Source organism: Cetorhinus maximus, chromosome 22 (genome assembly GCF_964194155.1).
Source record: "Cetorhinus maximus chromosome 22, sCetMax3.hap1.1, whole genome shotgun sequence".
Taxonomy (NCBI): domain Eukaryota; kingdom Metazoa; phylum Chordata; class Chondrichthyes; order Lamniformes; family Cetorhinidae; genus Cetorhinus; species Cetorhinus maximus.
In genome coordinates, this window is record NC_135900.1 from 1,834,988 (window position 1) to 1,853,831 (window position 18,844).

General features: G+C 45.6%; 1 protein-coding gene across 2 annotated transcripts in view; it reads left to right on the forward strand.

Moving 5' to 3' along the window:
* nav3 (neuron navigator 3) overlaps positions 1-18,844 on the forward strand; it is a 473,245-nt gene that overhangs the window by 360,155 nt on the left and 94,246 nt on the right. For both annotated transcript variants that reach the window (XM_078567625.1, XM_078567626.1), the window contains 6 exons: positions 560-698; positions 1,990-2,257; positions 5,499-6,207; positions 8,670-9,167; positions 11,803-11,868; positions 16,467-16,508. In XM_078567625.1, the coding sequence (XP_078423751.1) occupies positions 560-698; positions 1,990-2,257; positions 5,499-6,207; positions 8,670-9,167; positions 11,803-11,868; positions 16,467-16,508 (1,722 nt within the window). The remainder of the gene's footprint in view (positions 1-559; positions 699-1,989; positions 2,258-5,498; positions 6,208-8,669; positions 9,168-11,802; positions 11,869-16,466; positions 16,509-18,844) is intronic.

Sequence of the window (18,844 nt, forward strand, 5' to 3'; positions counted from 1 at the left end):
GGTGATGGACATTGAAGTCCCCACCCAGAGTATATTCTGTGCCCTTGCCACCCTCTGCTTCCTGCAAGTGGTGTTCAACATGGAGGAGCACTGATTCATCATGCTATCATTTAACACCTCTGAAAGGAAATTATAATGTCCTAAATGTAAAAAAAAATAAAATGATGGGCCAGAAACCAGTTGGGACAAAATTCATATTGATGTGAGTGTGTTAAATCAAAAAAATATTGGGCAGAGTCATGAAGTGTATTTAGTAATGGCTCCTTATTCATCTTATAACATCAATGTGGGAAATATAATGCATCCTCAGTAGGAGCCTTTGATCATTAGTGTTTTCCCTTTGTACGTGATGATTGTTGTGGAGCCACCCTGATTAATAATAGCCTCAGCCACTCTGCGTTATTTTATAAAGGGCAACCATCACCAATTGTGGAACCTGGCTAATTATGCATAATTGTACCAAAGAATCTAATTAAGTGATGGTTCTGCGGTATAATACAACGCGAACTCGACGGTGTTAAATTGGTTGCTTATGGATTTCTCTCTGTCCTTGTTCTAGCTGGGATGATAGCAGCTCTATCAGCAGCGGTCTCAGTGACACACTTGATAACCTTAGTACTGATGACTTGAACACAACCTCATCCGTCAGCTCTTACTCGAACATCACCGCCTCTTCCAGGAAGAATACCAGAACTCAGGTACATGTTCCACATAAAACCCCTTATACCATTGAAGTGTAATGTAGCTACAAACGAGAAAGAAAGCTGTGGAGAAAATTCCAGCAAGTGGAAAGTATTTTGGATTTCATTCATTTATCTTTTTTATGCTGTTAAGATACAAAGGGAATTATTTGGATATAAAAATAAAGCTTAATTTCCCCAGTGTTGTCAACAGGTTACATTTATAGAATGCTTTTCACACTCCAAAGCACCTCACAGTTGAGGGTTAGATTCTATGTGAGAGAGGATGGGTGTCGGGGTGGTGAACGTGGTGTCGGGGATGGTGACCTGAGGCAGTGTGGGAGAGATTATTTTTGACGGGTTTGGAAGGTGGGAAAGGATGAAGCAAGGCTGAGAGGCTTGGGGAGAGAGGATCAGACGACTGAAGGCTTGGGTAGCAATGGTGGAACACCCAGTAGCACAGAGTTGGAAGAGCGGAATGGACCACCAAAGGATGTAGGGCTGGAAGGGCTTACAAAAGTAGGGAAGAGAGATATTTAAAATGTAAATCTATACAAGCCTGTTGTGCACTACCATGTCCAGTCTGTAACACTGTTGAATGAGACATTGAGAATTCTGCCATCTCAGTCCCATGTATTAAATGCTGTGTTATCCTCACGTCTTAATCTTTCAGCTAAGATGATACCCTTGAGGCCAGAGTTAATGTTGCCAAAAGCTATCTGTCCTTTGTGATTTAAAAATGTGTTTTGATTTGAATGCCAATAAATGAATATTTAAATATTCCTCAATGCAGTCCAGATGTTGGAGGAACTCTTCTGCCAATTAATCCACAGAAATGTAATACCTCAGCAGAGCACTGGAGGAGACCATTCAGCTACCTATGTCTTCCTCTTTCTCCATTGTCCTGCAAATGTTTCCTTTTCAAATATTTATCCAATTCCCTTTCAAGTTGAAAATGCTTCCACCGCCCTTTCAGGCAGCGCATTCCAGTTCACAACAACTCACTGTGTAAATAGAAATTTGCCTCATCTCCCCCTCTGGCTCTTTTGCCAATTATTTTGAACCTGTGTTTTCTTCGCACCCTATCCCTCGATGCCCTTACTGAGCAATAATTTATCGACCTTGTCTCGAAGCTTCAGTTGACCCCTTGCATTGTTAGCTTGTGGAGAGAGACAGTCCTGCTTGTTAGGCAGAGAATGTGAAAGACATTTTGATTCCCAACCCTCATTTCTCAACAGCATAAAAGAAAAGCAAACAAATTACTGGCCACTGATATACAGTTCTTACTTTACTCGATACATTCTCACAGCTCAAAACAGACTCAGAGAAGCACTCAACATCAGAAAATGAAACTGCTTGGAGCGGCGAAGAATTGAAAAAGCCCGAGGAAGGACAAGACACGTTGAAGATGGACTCGAGCGAGAAATGGAAGAGGAACCCCTCTGATTTGTCTGATGATTCGGAGAAGGGGCAAAGGCCAGCCCTGTCCCTGTCTCAAACTGGCTCATGGAGGCGGGGAATGACAGCCCAAGGAGGGGTACCCACACCCCGGAACAAGCACCCCTTAAAAACCCCAGGTAAGGGCATGGAAGTCATCCACTCAATGTAAGAGCAAAATACAGAGGATGCTGGAAATCTGAAATAAAAACAGAAAATGCTGGGAATACTCAGCAGGCATGGACAGCATCTGTGGAGAGAGAAACAGAATTAACGTTTCTTTTTTGAAAGTTCATTTATGGGATGTGGGCGTCGCTGGCTAGGCCAGCATTTATTGCCCATCCCTAGCTGCCCTTGAGATGGGCAATAAATTTCAAGTCCAACGTGACTGCTCTTGGAACTCTTTACTCTAGAAAAGAGAAAGCTCAGAGGTGATCCCATCGAGGTTTTAAAATTTATGAAGGGGCTCATAGGATGGACGTAGAGAGGATATTTCCACTTGTGGGGGCTGGGGGCAGTCGAAAACAAGGGCCATCAAGATAAGATAGTCATTAATAAATTGAATAGTGAATTCAGGAGAAACCTCTTTGCCCAGAGTGTGGAACTCTCTACCACAAGGAGTATTTAAAGGAAGCTGGATAAATAGACAGGGGAGAAAGGAATAGAGAGATGTGTTCATAGCGTGAGATAGGAACAGAGGGTTAGGAGCAGGAGAGGCCATTCAGCCCTTAGAGCCTGCTTTTCCATTCGATAAGATCACAGCTGGTCTGTTTGTGATCTCAACTCCACTTTCCTGTCTGTTCCCCTTAACCCTCAGCTCCCTTGTCCATCAAAAATCCATCTAACTCAGCCTTGAAATTCCATGACCCAGCCTCCACTGCTCTCCGGGAAAGAGAATTCCACAGGCTAATGACTCTCTGAGAGAAAGTAATTCTCCTCATCTTAGTCTTAAAAGAGAGTCCTCTTGCTTTTTCACTGTGTCGCCTAGTTGTAGTCTTCCACAAGAGGAATCATCCACCCGGGGGGGGTAATTACTCTATCAATCCCCCTCAGGGGGATTTCCGGTTCTGCCCATGGCAGGAAACGCTGCAGGTGGGAGGGAAAATTTGGAGAGGCAGGTTGGGAAAATCCCGGTCAGGATCTTTTATGTTTCAATAAGATCACCTCTCATTCTTCTAAACTCCCAATGGATACAGGCCCAACCTGTCCAACCTTTCCTCATACAATAAGCCCCTCATCTCAGGAATGAGTCAAGTGAACCTTCTCAACTGCTTCAAATGCAGTTACATTAGTTTTCAAATAAGGAGACCAAAGCTGTACACAGTACTCCAGATGTGGTCTCACCAAGGCCCTGTACAGCTGCAGTAAAACTTCCTTACTTTTATATTCCATTACTCTTGCTATAAATGCCAACATCCCATTTACCTTCCTAGTCACTTACTGTACCTGCATACTAACCTTTTGTGATTCATGTACCAGGACACCCAGATCCCTCTGTACCACTGAGTTCTGCAATCTCCCTCTATTTAAATAGTATAAATACAGCTTTTCTGTTCTTCCTCCCAAAGTGGACAAGCTCATATTTTTGCACATTATACCCCATCTGCCAAATTTTTGCCCACTCACTCAACCTGTCCAAATCCCTTTGTCGACCCTTTTTGTTGTCTTGACAACTTACTTTCCTACCTATCTTGGTGTTATCAGAAGATTTAGCAACCATACATTTGGTCGCTTCATCAAAGTCACTGATAAAGATTTTAAATAGTTGAGGCCCCAGCACTGATCCCTGTGGCACTTCACCAGTTACAGTTTGCCAATCTAAAAAAGACCCATTTATCCCTAATCCTTGCTTCCTGCTAGCTAACCAATCCTTTATCCATTCTAATATGTTACCCCCTTTACCATGAGCTCTTATTTTGTGGAGTAACCTTTGAAGTTTCAGCTTGTCAAATGTCTTTTGGAAATCCAAATACACCACATCTACAGGTTCCCCTTTACCCAACCTCCTTGTTACTTCTTCAAACAACTCTAAGAAATCTGTTAAACATGATTTTCCTTTCACAAAGCCTTGTTGACCCCACTATGATTTTCTAAGTATCCTGCTATAACCTCCTTAATAATGGATTCTAGCAATTTCAGATGTTATGACCGATGTTAGGCTAACTGGCCTATAATTTTTTGCTTTCTGCCTCCCTCCTTTCTTGACTAAGGATGTTACATTAGCTATTTTCCAAATTGCTGGGTCCCTTCCCGAATCTAAGGAATTTCGGGAGGTTATAACCAATGCCTCTACTATCGCTGCAGCCACTATTTTTTAAGACCCTAGGGTGAAGAAGGGTGGGAGGCTGCTGAAGGGACAGTTTCTGTGCTGTAAATGCTGTGTAATTCTGTGAAGCTTACAACACAGGAGGAGGCCATTCTACTTTCCCATCTGTGCTGAGTACAAGCTTTTCAATTGGGTCCCAGCTGGTCCTATCCCGTAAGAGTTTACAGATTTACGGCACAGACAGAGGTCATGATTCATATTAAAAAAAATGAAATCCCAAACAATTCAGAATGGTTATCCTTCAAATTAAGCTGATAGTTTTGGCTCAGTGAGTTTGATAATGCTGTCACTAGTCACTCATTCCAGAATGGATTGAACCAACATTCTTCAATCCGCAAGAAATTATTTGGTCCAGTTGAATTTCTTTCTCACCAACCTCCACGCATATTTTCACCGGATTGTCACCGGATCTAAAAGGATTAAATTATGAGGGACAGGTTTCATGGACTAGACTCGTATTCTGTTAAATATAGAAAATTAATTGGCGATTTAATTGAGATTTTTAGGATAATTAAAGGAGTTGGTATGGTGGATCTAATGGAGGTAGGCCAGAGCAAGGGGGCATCACCTTAAAATTTGAGCCAGGCCATTCAGGGGTGATGTCAGGAAGCTCTTCTTCACACAATAGGGAGTGGAAATCTGGAACTCTCTCCTCAGAAAGCTGTTAAGACTTGGGGGTCAATTAAAAATGTCAAAATGGAAATTGATAGATTGTATTAGGTAATGGTACTGAAGAGAATGGATTCATAGAGGTGGGTGTGGGGGGAATGGGTGGGCAGGAGAGATGAAGACAAAGATCTGGGAATCCAGGAGAAACTTCTTTATCTGGAGAGCGATGACATTGTGGAACTCACTATCACAGGGAGTGATTGAGGTGAGCAGTATTTAAGGGGAAGCTGGATAAACACATGGGGGCGAAAGGAACAGAAGGATATGTTGATGGGTTTAGATGAAGAATAGTGTTGAACATTAACACCAGTATGGACCCTGTTGGGCTGAGTGGCCTGTTTCTGTGATGTAAGTATCGTGTTTAATTGTCAACATGCCAATTACAGGAAAAACGGAAGATGCAAAAGTCTCAGAAAAGGGCAAAGTGTCCCTAAAAAGCACAACAACCCAACACTCTCCCTCAGAGGCAGGAAGGAGCAGCGGAGATGAAGGAAAAAAGCCACCATCAGGAATTGCACGCACGCCCACTGCAGGATCCTTTGGATTTAAAAAGGCCGGCGTCTCCTCATCCACTGTCACTACCGCCAGCGGAGCCACAGTGACCAGTGGCTCCGCCACCCTGGGCAAAGTGCCCAAGTCTTCGGGAATCCCCAGCAAGTCAACATCTGTGAGAAAGACCAGTCTGGATGGTTCCCAGAACCAGGAGGATGGGATCCTGATGATCAGCTCCAGGACTAACCTGCAGTATCGCAGCTTGCCACGACCTGACAAGTCCAGCACTGGAAACATAGCTGGCCGTGGTGGGCACCGATCCAGTACCAGCAGCATCGATTCCAACGCTGGCAGCAAATCAGCTGGTAGCACAGCCTCCAAGCTGAGAGAGCCATCCAAAGTAGGCTCGGGCCGCTCCAGTCCCATCAGCATCAGTCAAGGCGACAGAGAGCGGGAGAAGGCAGCCACAGTGTCTGATCCAGAAAGTATGTCACTGTCAAGTTCTCCGAAATCCAGCCCTCCATCCATGAACAGCAGTGGAACATCGGGATTAAGACAGCAGGGCTCTAAGTACCCTGATATCTCCTCACCGACATTCCGCAGGTTAGTGACGATGCCAATTTGTGCAGGTGATTTCCTAACCCCTCTGGTTTCAGGGCGTTCTGTGAGGTAGAATCTGTCTCTTTCAACCTTTTAAAATCAGGTGATCAAGGATTTCTGAGCTGGAACCTGCCTGTCACTTATATCTGCCTGGCACACCTAAGATAGTCTGGTTCCAACCTTGGGAGCACTACTGCAGGCTTGGAAAAGCTCTGAGTGACCTCCCAGCTCAGATAGGTACATGATTTGGAGAGTTGGGACGACAGTGTTATAACCCAATCTTCCAGGTCTTACATCAGACACTTGCATTGACATTTCTCATCTTTTTAAAATGAATTGATTGGGTCATAATTATGAATGAACTACACACTACCAGCTAGCTAACTGAAAGCTAATGAACCTTTGGGGATGTGATATCTTAGTGGGATGCCAAAGATGAGCCATTCTGGAACTTGTACCCTTTTCATTTCCAATGATTGTAGGCAGAAGGTATTGTAGGATTGTAGGTAGAAAGACATCCTTTCACTTCTTAGCCACTTTGTTTCATCCCTGTTCATTTTTTTAATTCTTTCATGGGATGTGGGCTTCGCTGGCTGGGCCAGCATTTATTGCCCATCCCTAGTTGCCCTTGAGAAGGTGGTGGTGAGCTGCCTTCTTGAACCGCTGCAGTCCATGTGGTGTAGGTACACCCACAGTGCTGTTAGGGAGGGAGTTCCAGGATTTTGACCCAGCGACAGCAAAGGAACGGCGAAATATTTCCAAGTCAGGATGGTGAGTGACTTGGAGGGGAACTTCCAGGTGGTGGTGCTCCCATCTATCTGCTGCCCTTGTCCTTCTAGATGGTAGAGGCTGTGGGTTTGGAAGGTGCTGTCAAAGGAGCCTTGATGAGTTGCTGCAGTGCATCTTGTAGATGGTACACACTGCTGCTACTGTGCGTCGGTGGTGGAGGGAGTGAATGTTTGTGGATGGGATGCCAATCAAGCGGGCTGCTTTATCCTGGATGGTGTCAAGCTTCTCGAGTGTTGTAGGAGCTGCACTCATCCTGGCAAGTGGGGAGTATTCCATCACACTCCTGACTTGTGCCTTGTAGATGGTGGAAAGTGAGTCATACCTGATGTGGATGTTGTTTCTTTTTTCTCTCTCTTTTTTGTGCAAATTCAGCTTCTGGTAGGTTTCTGGGCCCAGCACTAAAGCTATCTGTAATGTGGCAGCTGGGCAAAACCTTATGGATTACGTTTTTGCAGAAATTGGATTGTCACACTTATCCAATGGGAATCACTGCTCTGAGTTTGAAATTAAGTCACACTGTTGTGGGAAGACAGGGATATTTTCTTGATCATTTAAGCAATGATTTACTTGGAAGCACAAAAAGTACTTCCCAGAAGTATTATATTTCACCTCCGCGGACACAAGGTCTACCCAAAAGATAAACATTTGGAACCAATGGAACACGAGATAAGCGGTGTAGGATTTCACTTGTCCAGTTCATTCCCACAGTGGAGTATATGTTCTTGTTGTGCTACTGAAGTATAACTCAGTGAATCTCTTTAAGAAAACAATGTGTGCTTCACAGTGGAAGGTTCTTGAAGCGAAACCACTGGGATGGTCCTTGGGCAGTTAATTCTGACTGTCTTTGCTTTGTAAATAGACATAGGACAGGAGGAGGCCATTCAGCCCTTCAAGCCTGTTCCACCATTTAATTAGATCATGGCTATTCTGTACCTTAACTCCATTTACCCGCCTTGGCTCCGTGACCCTTAATATCCTTATGTCTATCATTCCGTGTTTTTAAATTTACAATTGTCTCCCAGTCTCAACAGCTTCTGGGGGAGGGAGTTCCAGATTTCCACTAGCCTTTATGTGAAGGACGCTTCCTCACATTACCTCTGATCGGCCTGGCTCTAATTTTAAAGTTATGCTTCCTTGTTTTTGTCTCTCCCCACCAGGGGAAATAGTTTTCTCTATCCACTCTATCAAATTCTTTAATCATCTTCAACACCTCGATTAGCTGATCCCTTAATTGTCTAAACTCAAGGGAATCTATCTAGCACCTTTCACAACCTCAGGGGGTCCAAAAGCACTTGAAGTATAATCACTGTTGTAATGGAGGAAACAGAGCAGCCAATCTGTGCACAGCAAGCTCCCACAAACAGCACTGTGATGATGGCCAAATAATTTGCTTTGCTTGTGCAATGTTGGTTGAGATCTTCCCTGCTCGGGCTCCTCCGCGGAATCCTTTGCATGCGTCTGAGGGCAGACGAGGTCTCAGTTTAGTGTTTCATGTGAAAGATGGCACCTCCAACAGTGTAGCACTCCTTCAGTACTGGCACTGGGAGTGGCAGGCGAGGTTATTGTGGATTTGTTTTGTGTGTAATTTATTTTGGTTAAAAAGACCAATTCCTCCTTGAGACATTGTTCACTGTCACAAGCTCCTGGCTTATTGTTTTATCTCTCTTTGTCCGTAGACTGTTTGGAACAAAAACTAGTGGGAAAGCGGGCAGTGTGCCTAGTTCAGAATCAGTGAAGAGCTCGACTGTCATCTCTAACCCTCATGCCTCGCTGACTCGCCAAGGCAGCCTTGAGTCTCCTTCCATTGGGACAGGAAGCATCGCCAGTGCTGGTGGGCAGGTCAGTAGTGGAGGGAGCGGCTCAGTGGGCTGCAAACCGTCAGACCTGCCCACAGAAGGGGGCAGTCTAAACCAGTCGCTGGCGTCTAGCCCAGCCTCACTCCACTCTTTAACCTCCAGCGGGCACCAGTTGACAGCGAGCCTCAGCAGTTCACCAGGGGGCAGTAAGGACACTCTCAGCTATCCTTCCCTGACCAGCCTGCACACCAGCTCTGAGTCGATCGATCTCCCACTCAGCTACCATGGCTCATTGTCCGGACTGACCACAATGCCCAAAGGGGAAGTACAAAATCTGCTAATGAGGACAGGAAGCGTCAAGTCGACACTGTCAGAGAGGTAAGCTGGGAACTCTCATCTAATCTAAGGACACAGGTCGATGAGAAACCTTTTATAAAGCGTTAGGCCCTAGCTGGAGTATCGTGTCCTGCTCAGCACATTACACTTTAAAAAGTCAAGGTCTTCAAGAAGGTGCTGAGAAGATTTATTAGAATGGTCAATGAAGGACTTGGCTGGCTTTGTTTGCTTGTATCTGTCTCATTGTGACTGTTCTCCACTCTCCTCCCAAAGCGCTGGCTTTGGATGTTTCGGGGAGCTTTCACAGTCTCCCCACACTACACCAGTTAACATGGAGAGACTGGAGGAGCTGAGATTGTCCTGATTGGAGCCGAGGAGGTTAGGGGGGGATTTAAAGGAAAGGTTTTGATAGTGTAAATAAAGAGACGTTGTTTCCTGTGATGACAGGGTCAGTGACCAGAGGACACTGGCTTATAGTGATTGACAAGAGAGCCAGAGGGGGAATGAGGAGAATCTTTTTTCAAAAGGGAATTGGATAAATACTTGAAGGGGAAATATTTACAGGGATATGGGGAAAGAGCAATTAGCAGTTGGACTAATTGGATCGCTCTTTCAAAGAGCCAGCACAGGCATGGTGGTCTGTGCTATAAGGTGTGAGAATGGGCTTAAAAACAATGGGTTACCATAAAACATCTCACAATAAAATTCTGGAAGCTATCTCATGTTGTTTATCAGAACCTCCTTATCATATTAATGAATATTCATCATGGAAAGGAGTTGTCAGCCCTCCAGGTTTGCCCTGGAGTCTCCATGGACTGGAGATTAACCTCCCAAGCACTACCATGAGTAACATCCAGGAGAGTTATCACAGGGGCATTAGAAAAGAATGTTTTTTTTGATATTTTCAATTACTCATGTGAAAATGCATACATTTATTCAATAATTGTTGAAAAAAGTGATTTGATTCTCAGCAAGAATGATTTAATGACAACTCTGCCGTGACATTGGGAGGCGGGACACCACAATTTGAACACGCCGGGTAACCAATGTTGGGAGTGTAGAGGCAGAGATGTTACAGAGGGTCAGGGGAATGGGATGAAACATCCAGGAATACACCCAGCTGGAGTTAACCAGCTCAGTGGAGCATGAGGTACAGAATCAATAAAGCGATCAGTGCAAGATGGACTTAGCTCTGGGTTGTCAAATTTTGTATCTAATGATTGAGAGAGAAGCTGGTTTGAAATTATTTTTGATGCTTTCTGGTGGATTTTTGTCATTTATGTCATTAAACAAAAAAGCATTGGGTTTGATTTCTGCTCTGTTAACGAGAAATGTACAGCAAGTGGAGGCAAAAAGATAATCTCGTTTCTCTCTTTTTGTCAAGACCATCAAGATTTGGCTGTTGTGGGGGGGGTGGTTTACAGACAAACTGCATTCCCAGATGACCTGGCTTCATGTCACATCAGGGGCAACTCCTTTATAAGCTGTAACTTTGAAATAAAAACTCTCCGATCAAAGGCCGAGTTCAGCAGGGTAAGAAATTCCCGGCCGCTGTTTTTTTGCGGTGTAGAGCTTTGACACTGAGTTCCGCAGTTCAACTTTTCAACTGGGCTGAACTCAAAGTAATTGACCCTGAGTCCTTTATCTCAAATTATGTCAGGCTTCCAAAGCGCAGTAAACAGCCACCATATATTGTGTATGGCACATTTGCCTGTTTCTCTGCTCAGGCTATTGAATTTCCCAAGGGTAGCAAATTCCTGGACAGAGGAGCTCACATCCCAGGCAGAGCGAACCTGACTCTGGAATGTTCTCCAAACCTGAACAATCCAATAAGCTGGAAGAGGCCAATCTGGTCAGAACCACTGTACAACAAAGATTGGTTTCTTTGAATAATTAATCAGTGTTCTTGTCCCAATATATTGGCTGGGATTTTGGTCAGTTGACTTCTGGCCACTCTCCAAATTTTCCTGTCCCACCCATGATGATGATGACCACTTACCGGGGCCGGAAATGGTTTTTGTAGGAATGGGTAAATTTAGGAGGTTTCAGTTCTCACTTTTATTACGTAGCACTGCCCATTGGACAGGGTGCCACTCACTACATGGTGCCACTCAGTACAGAGAAAGGCTTCATCTGCCCTACCCTAATGATAGATCTTCAACCACCCACATAAGATTATGCCTTTTCTTGGAGATTTCATTGAATGTTAGCCCTGACTCAGTTGGTAGCACCCTCACTGACAGGACTCTCCTGTTCTTCTTCATGATAGTGCTGTGGGATCTGTTATATCCACCTGAGAGAACAAACAGAAACCTCGGCTTAATATTTCATCCAAAGGACTGCTCTTGTGGCAGTGCAGCACTCCCTCAGTATTGCACAGGAGAGTCAGGCTAGATTTTGTGTTCATGTCCCTAAAGTGAGGCTATTGACTCAGAGGAAGGATTGTTACCCATTGAGACTTAACTTACAATGGGAAATATCTAAACCAATGCTCCCTACATTTTACATCTGACCTTTTGCAATCAGCCCTTAAAGAAGATAATGAGGAGAGTATAGGATCTCCGACTCATTACAAGTTTGTTAATTACTTTTTTTTTGGCGATGTTAACACTTTTTTCTTTTTTTTGTCCCCTTCTTACTTCTGTTCACACTCTCTCTCTATCATCTTGACTATTAGCCCACTTTGTTTCCTTGTTAATATACCTCCGTGTCGCAGGATCACCCATTCTCGGAAGCAAGACAGGTAAATCATTCGCTGCAGCCCAGAATCTGCAATCGAGTCCACGTGAGGCTAAAATAAATTGTTTTGGGCACTTCTTAAAAAATGAATTAAAAAATTTAGAAGCAGCCGTTTTCTGTGTTTTCCTGAAGCTGAGTCTCAACTGCTGGAAGATTAGGATCACAACTCGGGCGTGTGTCCGAATTAGGATTAACTGTATTGTGGGTAAACTGTCAGGAAATACCCACCCTGATTCCTGACACTCGATCCTGGTGACGTCCAGTCCAGTCTGACCAATGCAGGGACAGGGTCCATTTCATTGGTTGGACTGGGCCACGAATGCCTACAAGAGGGTATCCCAACCCACAAAGGGGGGAGTAACCGATCCCTCCTCGTCCTGTCCTGACCCCTCAGCTCCTTCTGGGCTCAAGGTTCAAAAGCTAGTGCCAGTTCTTGATTCCAGAGGAAGCCATTTTTTCTCAACTCCCGAGATGTCCGTTGGCTTCTAGCATTGATAATGTGGCCTGGGTATTCTCCATGATGTGGGAGGCGTGAATGAAGGTCCATCTGTAAGCAGTCCCCTCCAACAGGCAAATGGCAGCCATTAGAAAACAGAAAGACAGAATCCCAGTGGAACCAGGTCCTGCCCCATTTTCCTGTCCCTTGATTGCACCTCTGATCACATCTCAGGCTGGACCAGAATTTCGGGCTCAGCATGTCTAACTACACCAGTGTGCTCTCTGACTGATCATCAGGGTGTTCTCTGTGACCCCCACTTTGGGAAGCCAGGGCTATGATATTGTTGGTCTGTCCTTGACCCAAACAAGCCTAGGTGTGACTCAGAGCTGAAAGTGTAGGATCATGACATTCCGTCAATCATGTCACCTTTCCCCAGTGAGTGATACTCACACCTCTGAGATAGAAGGTTGTGGGTTCAAACCCCACTTCAGTCGATAAGGAAGGCTGGTCCTGAGAAGGCAGCACGTCATTTCAGGCATCATGTTTTGGCCTTAGTGCTAAACCATGGCTCCACCTCCCTCGTCCAATAGTCCACATGAACTTTAAAGATCCTAAGACATTATTTAAGAGAAGAGCAGGAAGATTTCCCAGTGTCCTGGCCAACACACCTCCTGCAAATAAGGTCAGTAAAGCTAGTCTTAATTGGTCATTCACCCCATTGCAGCCCATGGGATCTTGCTGTGTACAAATTGGCTGTCGTGTTTACCCACATGGCAACAATGACTATACATCAAAGCATTTGGAGCATTTTTGGATTTTTCTAACAGGTATGATCAAGTTTTACATAAACACAAACTGCTTTTTCTTCCACTTTACAGGACGTGCAGTTTTTGATGTAAGATAATTGTCACAAGGGCCGGGGGGGGTGAATGAGGAGGATTTTTTTTTATTATGCAGCGAGTTGCTGTGATCTGGAACGCGCTGCCTGAATGGCCGGTGGGAGCAGATTCAATAGGAGCTTTCAAAAGGGGATTGGATAAATACTTGAATTGGAAACATTTACTGGGCTATGGAAGTGGGATTCATTGGATTGTTCTGACGAGGAGCTGGCGCAGGTGTGATGGGCTGAATGGCCTCCTCCTATGCTGTGTGATCTGATGATTGAATGATTGCCTGCAGTGTTTAATTGGTGACACTTCTTATTATGTAACATCGTAACCCTATAGCAGGTGCTTTGCTTTCAAATCGCTGCATTAATTGTGAGGAATAATTGGTTCAGGAATGTAGATGCCGCTGTTTAGAGGTTTGCAACTTTATTTAACGAGCTGTGCTATTCACAACGGTCTATCACTTCCCTTTGTCATCCTGTATCCTTCATTTTGCATGTGCAATCTAAGCAGCTCTGTCTTCCTCCTTCATTGTGTTTCCTTCACAATACATCTTGCTTCGAATGATCACAAAGAGTTAAAAGGTCATGGTGAACATGTGGTTCCTTTCTCCTCTGCCCTTCTCCCTGTTCTAAGCCATATTCCTGACTGGCCCTCAGCTTTGTGAAGAGAGCTTCAGCAGAACAGGCTTATTTTCTCTGGAATTCAGAAGAATGAGCACTGATCTTATTAAAATGTATAAAACTCTTAATGAACTTGAGAGGATGGATGCTGAGAGTCTGTTTTGCCCCGGCTGGAGAGTCTTGGATATAGGGGTCACAGTCTGACAAGATGGAGCCAGCCATTTAGGGCCGAGATGAGGAGAAATTACTTCACCTCAAAGAGTTGTGCATCTACCCCAGGGGGGCTGAAAGGGATTTGAAGAAATGGGAGTTGAAAGCTGTGGTGTTCCGATTGAAGATCAGACAGGATATTGATCGGTAAAGCAGACTGGAGGGTCCATATGGTCAACTCCTTCCCCATTTCTTGTGTTCTAACAGGACCAGGCCAGCACTGTGCAACTATATTCTGGGACAAGCAAGTTGTCCACAACTCCCCCACACCTACCCCTACCCACAACCCAACACTGTCACACCCTCCCCACACCCCAACCTAGCCCCACCCACACCCCTCTCCCACCCCCCACCTCCCGTACCCCACCCTCCCACACCCCCACCAACCCTCTCCCACACCCACACCCCAACCTAGCCCCGCCCACACCCCTCTCCCACCCCCCCACCTTCCCTACCCACACCCCTCCCACACCTACACCCCTCCCCCACACCTACTCCTCCCCACACCCCCACCTACCCTCTCCCACCCCCACACCCCCACCCCCACCTAACCCTACCCGCACCCCCCCACACCTACACCCCTCCCCCACACCTACCCCTACCCACACCCCTCCCCCACCCCCACACCTACTCCTCCCCACACCCCCACCTACCCTCACCCACACCCCTCCCCAACACCCCCACTCCCCTGCCTACCCCCACCCATACCCCTCCCCCATGCCTACCCCTACCCACACCCCTCCCCCACCCCCCCACCTACCCCTTTCCACACCCCCCCCACCTATCCCTATCCACACCCCTCCACCACCCACACCCCCCTGCTCCTTGAGCATCATGGTGGGCGTGAACGGACAATATGGTGGGAAGGCCAAAAATTGATTTCACGATGTTGTGAAACCAGTTTGCAATCGTCTGTTCCTCCCGACAGTGGCCGCCGCACATCGGGAACTTCATTATAATACATCTGCATAGCAATAGAAGCCCTGCTCGCTGGAATCATCCCTCCCACGCTGGATCATCTGGACATGTCAGTGTGATTGCACATCAGCATGTTTCACAACTGTACATAAATGACGTGCACCTGGCGAGCTGCACTTCACTCGGGATTTCGAGGTTTGTTTGCCCACCTTGCCTCAGGCAGTACTCGCCATCATCAGCGCCAGGATTCACAGGCAGCACCACATCAGTTTTAGGGAGGCTCACGGGCAGGTCTCTACCAACCAGACCAGCCGTAAGGCGGGGGTAGCTTTTCAATGGCTGCAGGGCTAGGGTTTGCTTGGGGAAGGGGGAGAAGTGGCCTCAGGCAAGGCAAGAGGCTGCAGGGTGAGGGCTGTACTGGGGAAGGAGGGTATCCCAGGGTGTGTGTGGGGGCACATGTTGGTCTGTGCAAGTGGCCTCAAGGTGGTGAGGGCCAAGGAGGCAGTCTCCAGAGGAGATGAGGCCAGATGGAGATGTGAGGGTGTGTGAGAGAGAGTGAGTGGTGATGTCCCTTGAGCTGGCAGTGAGTGAGATGCCAGTGAATGTGTGATGGGGTTGTGAGTGTGTGAGTTTAGAGTGATGGGATGGTAGTCTTACCCTGGTCATATGGATGAGATCATTCACCCTCTTTCTGCACTGGATGGCCGACCTCTTCTGTGCAGCATTGGCACTGACCACCACTGCCACCGCTGACCAAGCCAGAGTGGTGAGGTTGCTGGACTTCCTGCAGCCAGGGCGAGGGTAGAGGACTTCATGACGGGCCTCCAAATAGCATTCTAGTGATGGGTCACTGAACTCCTCTTGGCTTTCAGGGCCATGTCTCCACTGGAGCAGTCCTGGGCTGCCGCATTGAGAACTGTGTGGGTGACTGCAGTTTAGATATGATACCCGGAGTGAGGAAGCCGTGAGGTAACGGTGTGGCGGGCGATTCAGAGGCTGCCCGCCAGCGAGGTGGCGTGTTTCCTGTGGCTGCATAATTACTGAGGCGGGATTGGGATGATACAGTGTAAAAAGCCACCATTGCGGCTGGTGGGTAAAACACCCTTTTGCCCTCCTGCTGCCGCACTTAGTGCGAATCTGGGACGATTCCACTCACAGACTTTATTCATGAAGCTCCAGCAGCTTTACCCCACATGCCATCGCTGTCATTGAGACAGCACCTCATTCATCCCTGGGCATAGATACACCTTCTTTATTCTTCAAACTATTCAGGTACATGATACAGAAGCTGCTCCCGCTTGTTTTAACTGTGTTGCTTTTATTATAATCCTAAGTGCTTTTCTTCAGTGTTATATCGATAACCCTAGCCGAGCTTTCTGCATGGGTGCCAATCGGAAGCTAATGTGTTCTTTTTGCACTAACTGATTAACTGAAAGAGATTTCTTTTTAAGATTGACAGATGTCTGTGTTGAGGCCTTGCTTGTTTTTGTCGTGTGCTGCTAGTGATTCCTCTTTGTTTTAACAGTGTGCAACTAGATCGAAACACACTACCTAAAAAGGGCCTAAGGTAGAAATGTTTTAATACCATTTATTAATTGGACTTGTCGTACATATGTTTCAATGTCCTTTGGTAGTCTCAGTCCAGTTTCTGGTGGGCAGGATTTCACAGAACAAAAACACCATTAATTTGACATTAATTGGTTCAAATTTGGAAAATTTGATCAGGGTGGCTGCGGTTTGGAGGTTGATGGGAACAAATGCCATTCCGGAGTAGCAGCGAGCGGAAATCCAGCATCGAGACAGGCTAATGGCCGCTCCAATTGCACCAAACCTGACCAGCAACTGAGACTGCCAACACAAAGTGGGAATTGTTTGCTAATTGAGGCAGATATTTTCCACTTTGATAAGCACCAAAGTCCCAATAAATAAAGTTACTGCATCGGTGTTAGACTTTGGTGTTTTTTTGCATTGTTTTGATGTGACAATGGTTTGTGCATTGCTTTGTCATGCTGCTGATTCCATGTGGTGTGACCAAGGAAGCTTCTGGAATAATTGCAGCTTGTCTGTTATTCTAGAGAAAGGGCACCTTCCCGGTGTCCAAATCACCAAAGCAACTGGGTGAGAAAGACTTGATGCTTGGAACAAATAGCGAGAGAATAAGGATAATTTTGGGCGTTAGTTACAAACTCCAGCTGTTATTCGCTCTTAATATTTTCTAGCGCAGGTCTGAGGGGATCGAGGTTGGATTTGTTATTTCCTTCTAAGTTGGAAATTCTCTATAAGTAGCATTTATCCCACAGGTTATAACCTCATGGGCACACAGTGAAGTCGTGCCTTTGGTACTAGATTTGTGGTCCTGGATTGAGAAACAATGTGTTCAAATCCACCATGGCCATTTGAGAATTAATTCAGTTAAAACAAGGAAATGAAACACTGCGACCAGTCATGGAGAAACCATCAGATTGTTGTCAAATCCTAACTTGGTTCACTAATGTCCTTTACGGAAGGAAAGTTACCATCTTTACCCAGTCTGGGCTCCGTATGTGACTCCAGTCCCACATCAACGTGATTGACTCTTATCTGCTGTCTGAGGTTGCCTAACAAACCACTCAATTTTAACAAAGTGCAATGGACAGGCATTAAACGGTAGGAATACCAACATCACAGAGAGTGAGTGTTTGTTTTTAGAAAAAAGAAGGCCAGCAAGTTTTCTTGTAGCATTTTGGGTCCGATCACAGCTACAGCCGAGATATCCCCTCAAATTCCTCTCCCACCTGGAAAGGCAATCTACCTGCTTCCCATTCCCAGGAACTTCCCTGACTAATCAGCAATTAAACTCAGATTGACCTTCACTTGTATTTGCGTAATAACATTACGCTTTGTAACATTAAAGGGGAAAAGAAACAATCTGGCCCATGTCCATGTTTAAACTCCGCACGAGTCTCCTCCCAACCCCTCTTCATCTCACCAATTAACATTTCCTTCTATTCCTTTCTCCCTCATGTGTTTATCCAGCTTCCCCTTAAATTTATTGATACTATTCACCTCTACCGCTCCCTGTGGTAGTGAGTTCCACATTCTCACCATCCTCTGTGTAAAAGTAGTTTTTTCCTGAATTCTCTCCTGGATTTATTAGTGACTATCTTGTGCTATATTCATGGCCCCTCGTTCTGGCCTCTCCCACCCCCTCCCAACCCCCACAAATAGATTCATCTCTGCACCTACCCTTCATAATCTTAAATTTCTCTATCCAGTATCCTGTCAGCCTTCACCTTTCTAGAGGAAAAAAGCCACTAATGAGGTCCTTTTGTACAGAGTTGGCTTTTAATTAAGTTATTGTGCAAGATCTTTTCATTGCACACTGTGAAAATAAATGAGCAGGGATGTTTGTTTACTTAAGCTTGTCTCTTTTTTGTTTATACTCTGCACAAACATTCATCAAAACACCACAAATTGGTTTTGTGGTCCAATTATTTTGTCAGTGCTTCAGCATCTTGTTATTCTAAAGTGTTCATTTTCCTCAATAGCTTTCCCTCACTGTCTGCTTGAAGAAATAGTTCAACCTTCCAGCTTAGATTGATGTCGCACCAAATCCCATTCATCCATCACTCCCCGTGCTCACTGACCAACATTGTCTTCTGGTCTATCAATGCCTCAATTTTAAAATTCTTATCCTTGGCTTTAAATCTCCCCCGTGATCTCCACCAACCCCACAACCTTCAGAGATCTCTGTATTCCCCCAACTTGGCCTCTTGTGCATCCCCAACTTCCTTCACCCATCATTGGTGACTGTGCCTTCAGGCACCTCAGCTGTATTTTCTCCCTAAACCTCCCTCCCTCTCTAACCCTTTCCCTCCTTTAAGACATTCCTGAAAACCCACCTCTTTGACCAAGCTGTCAGTC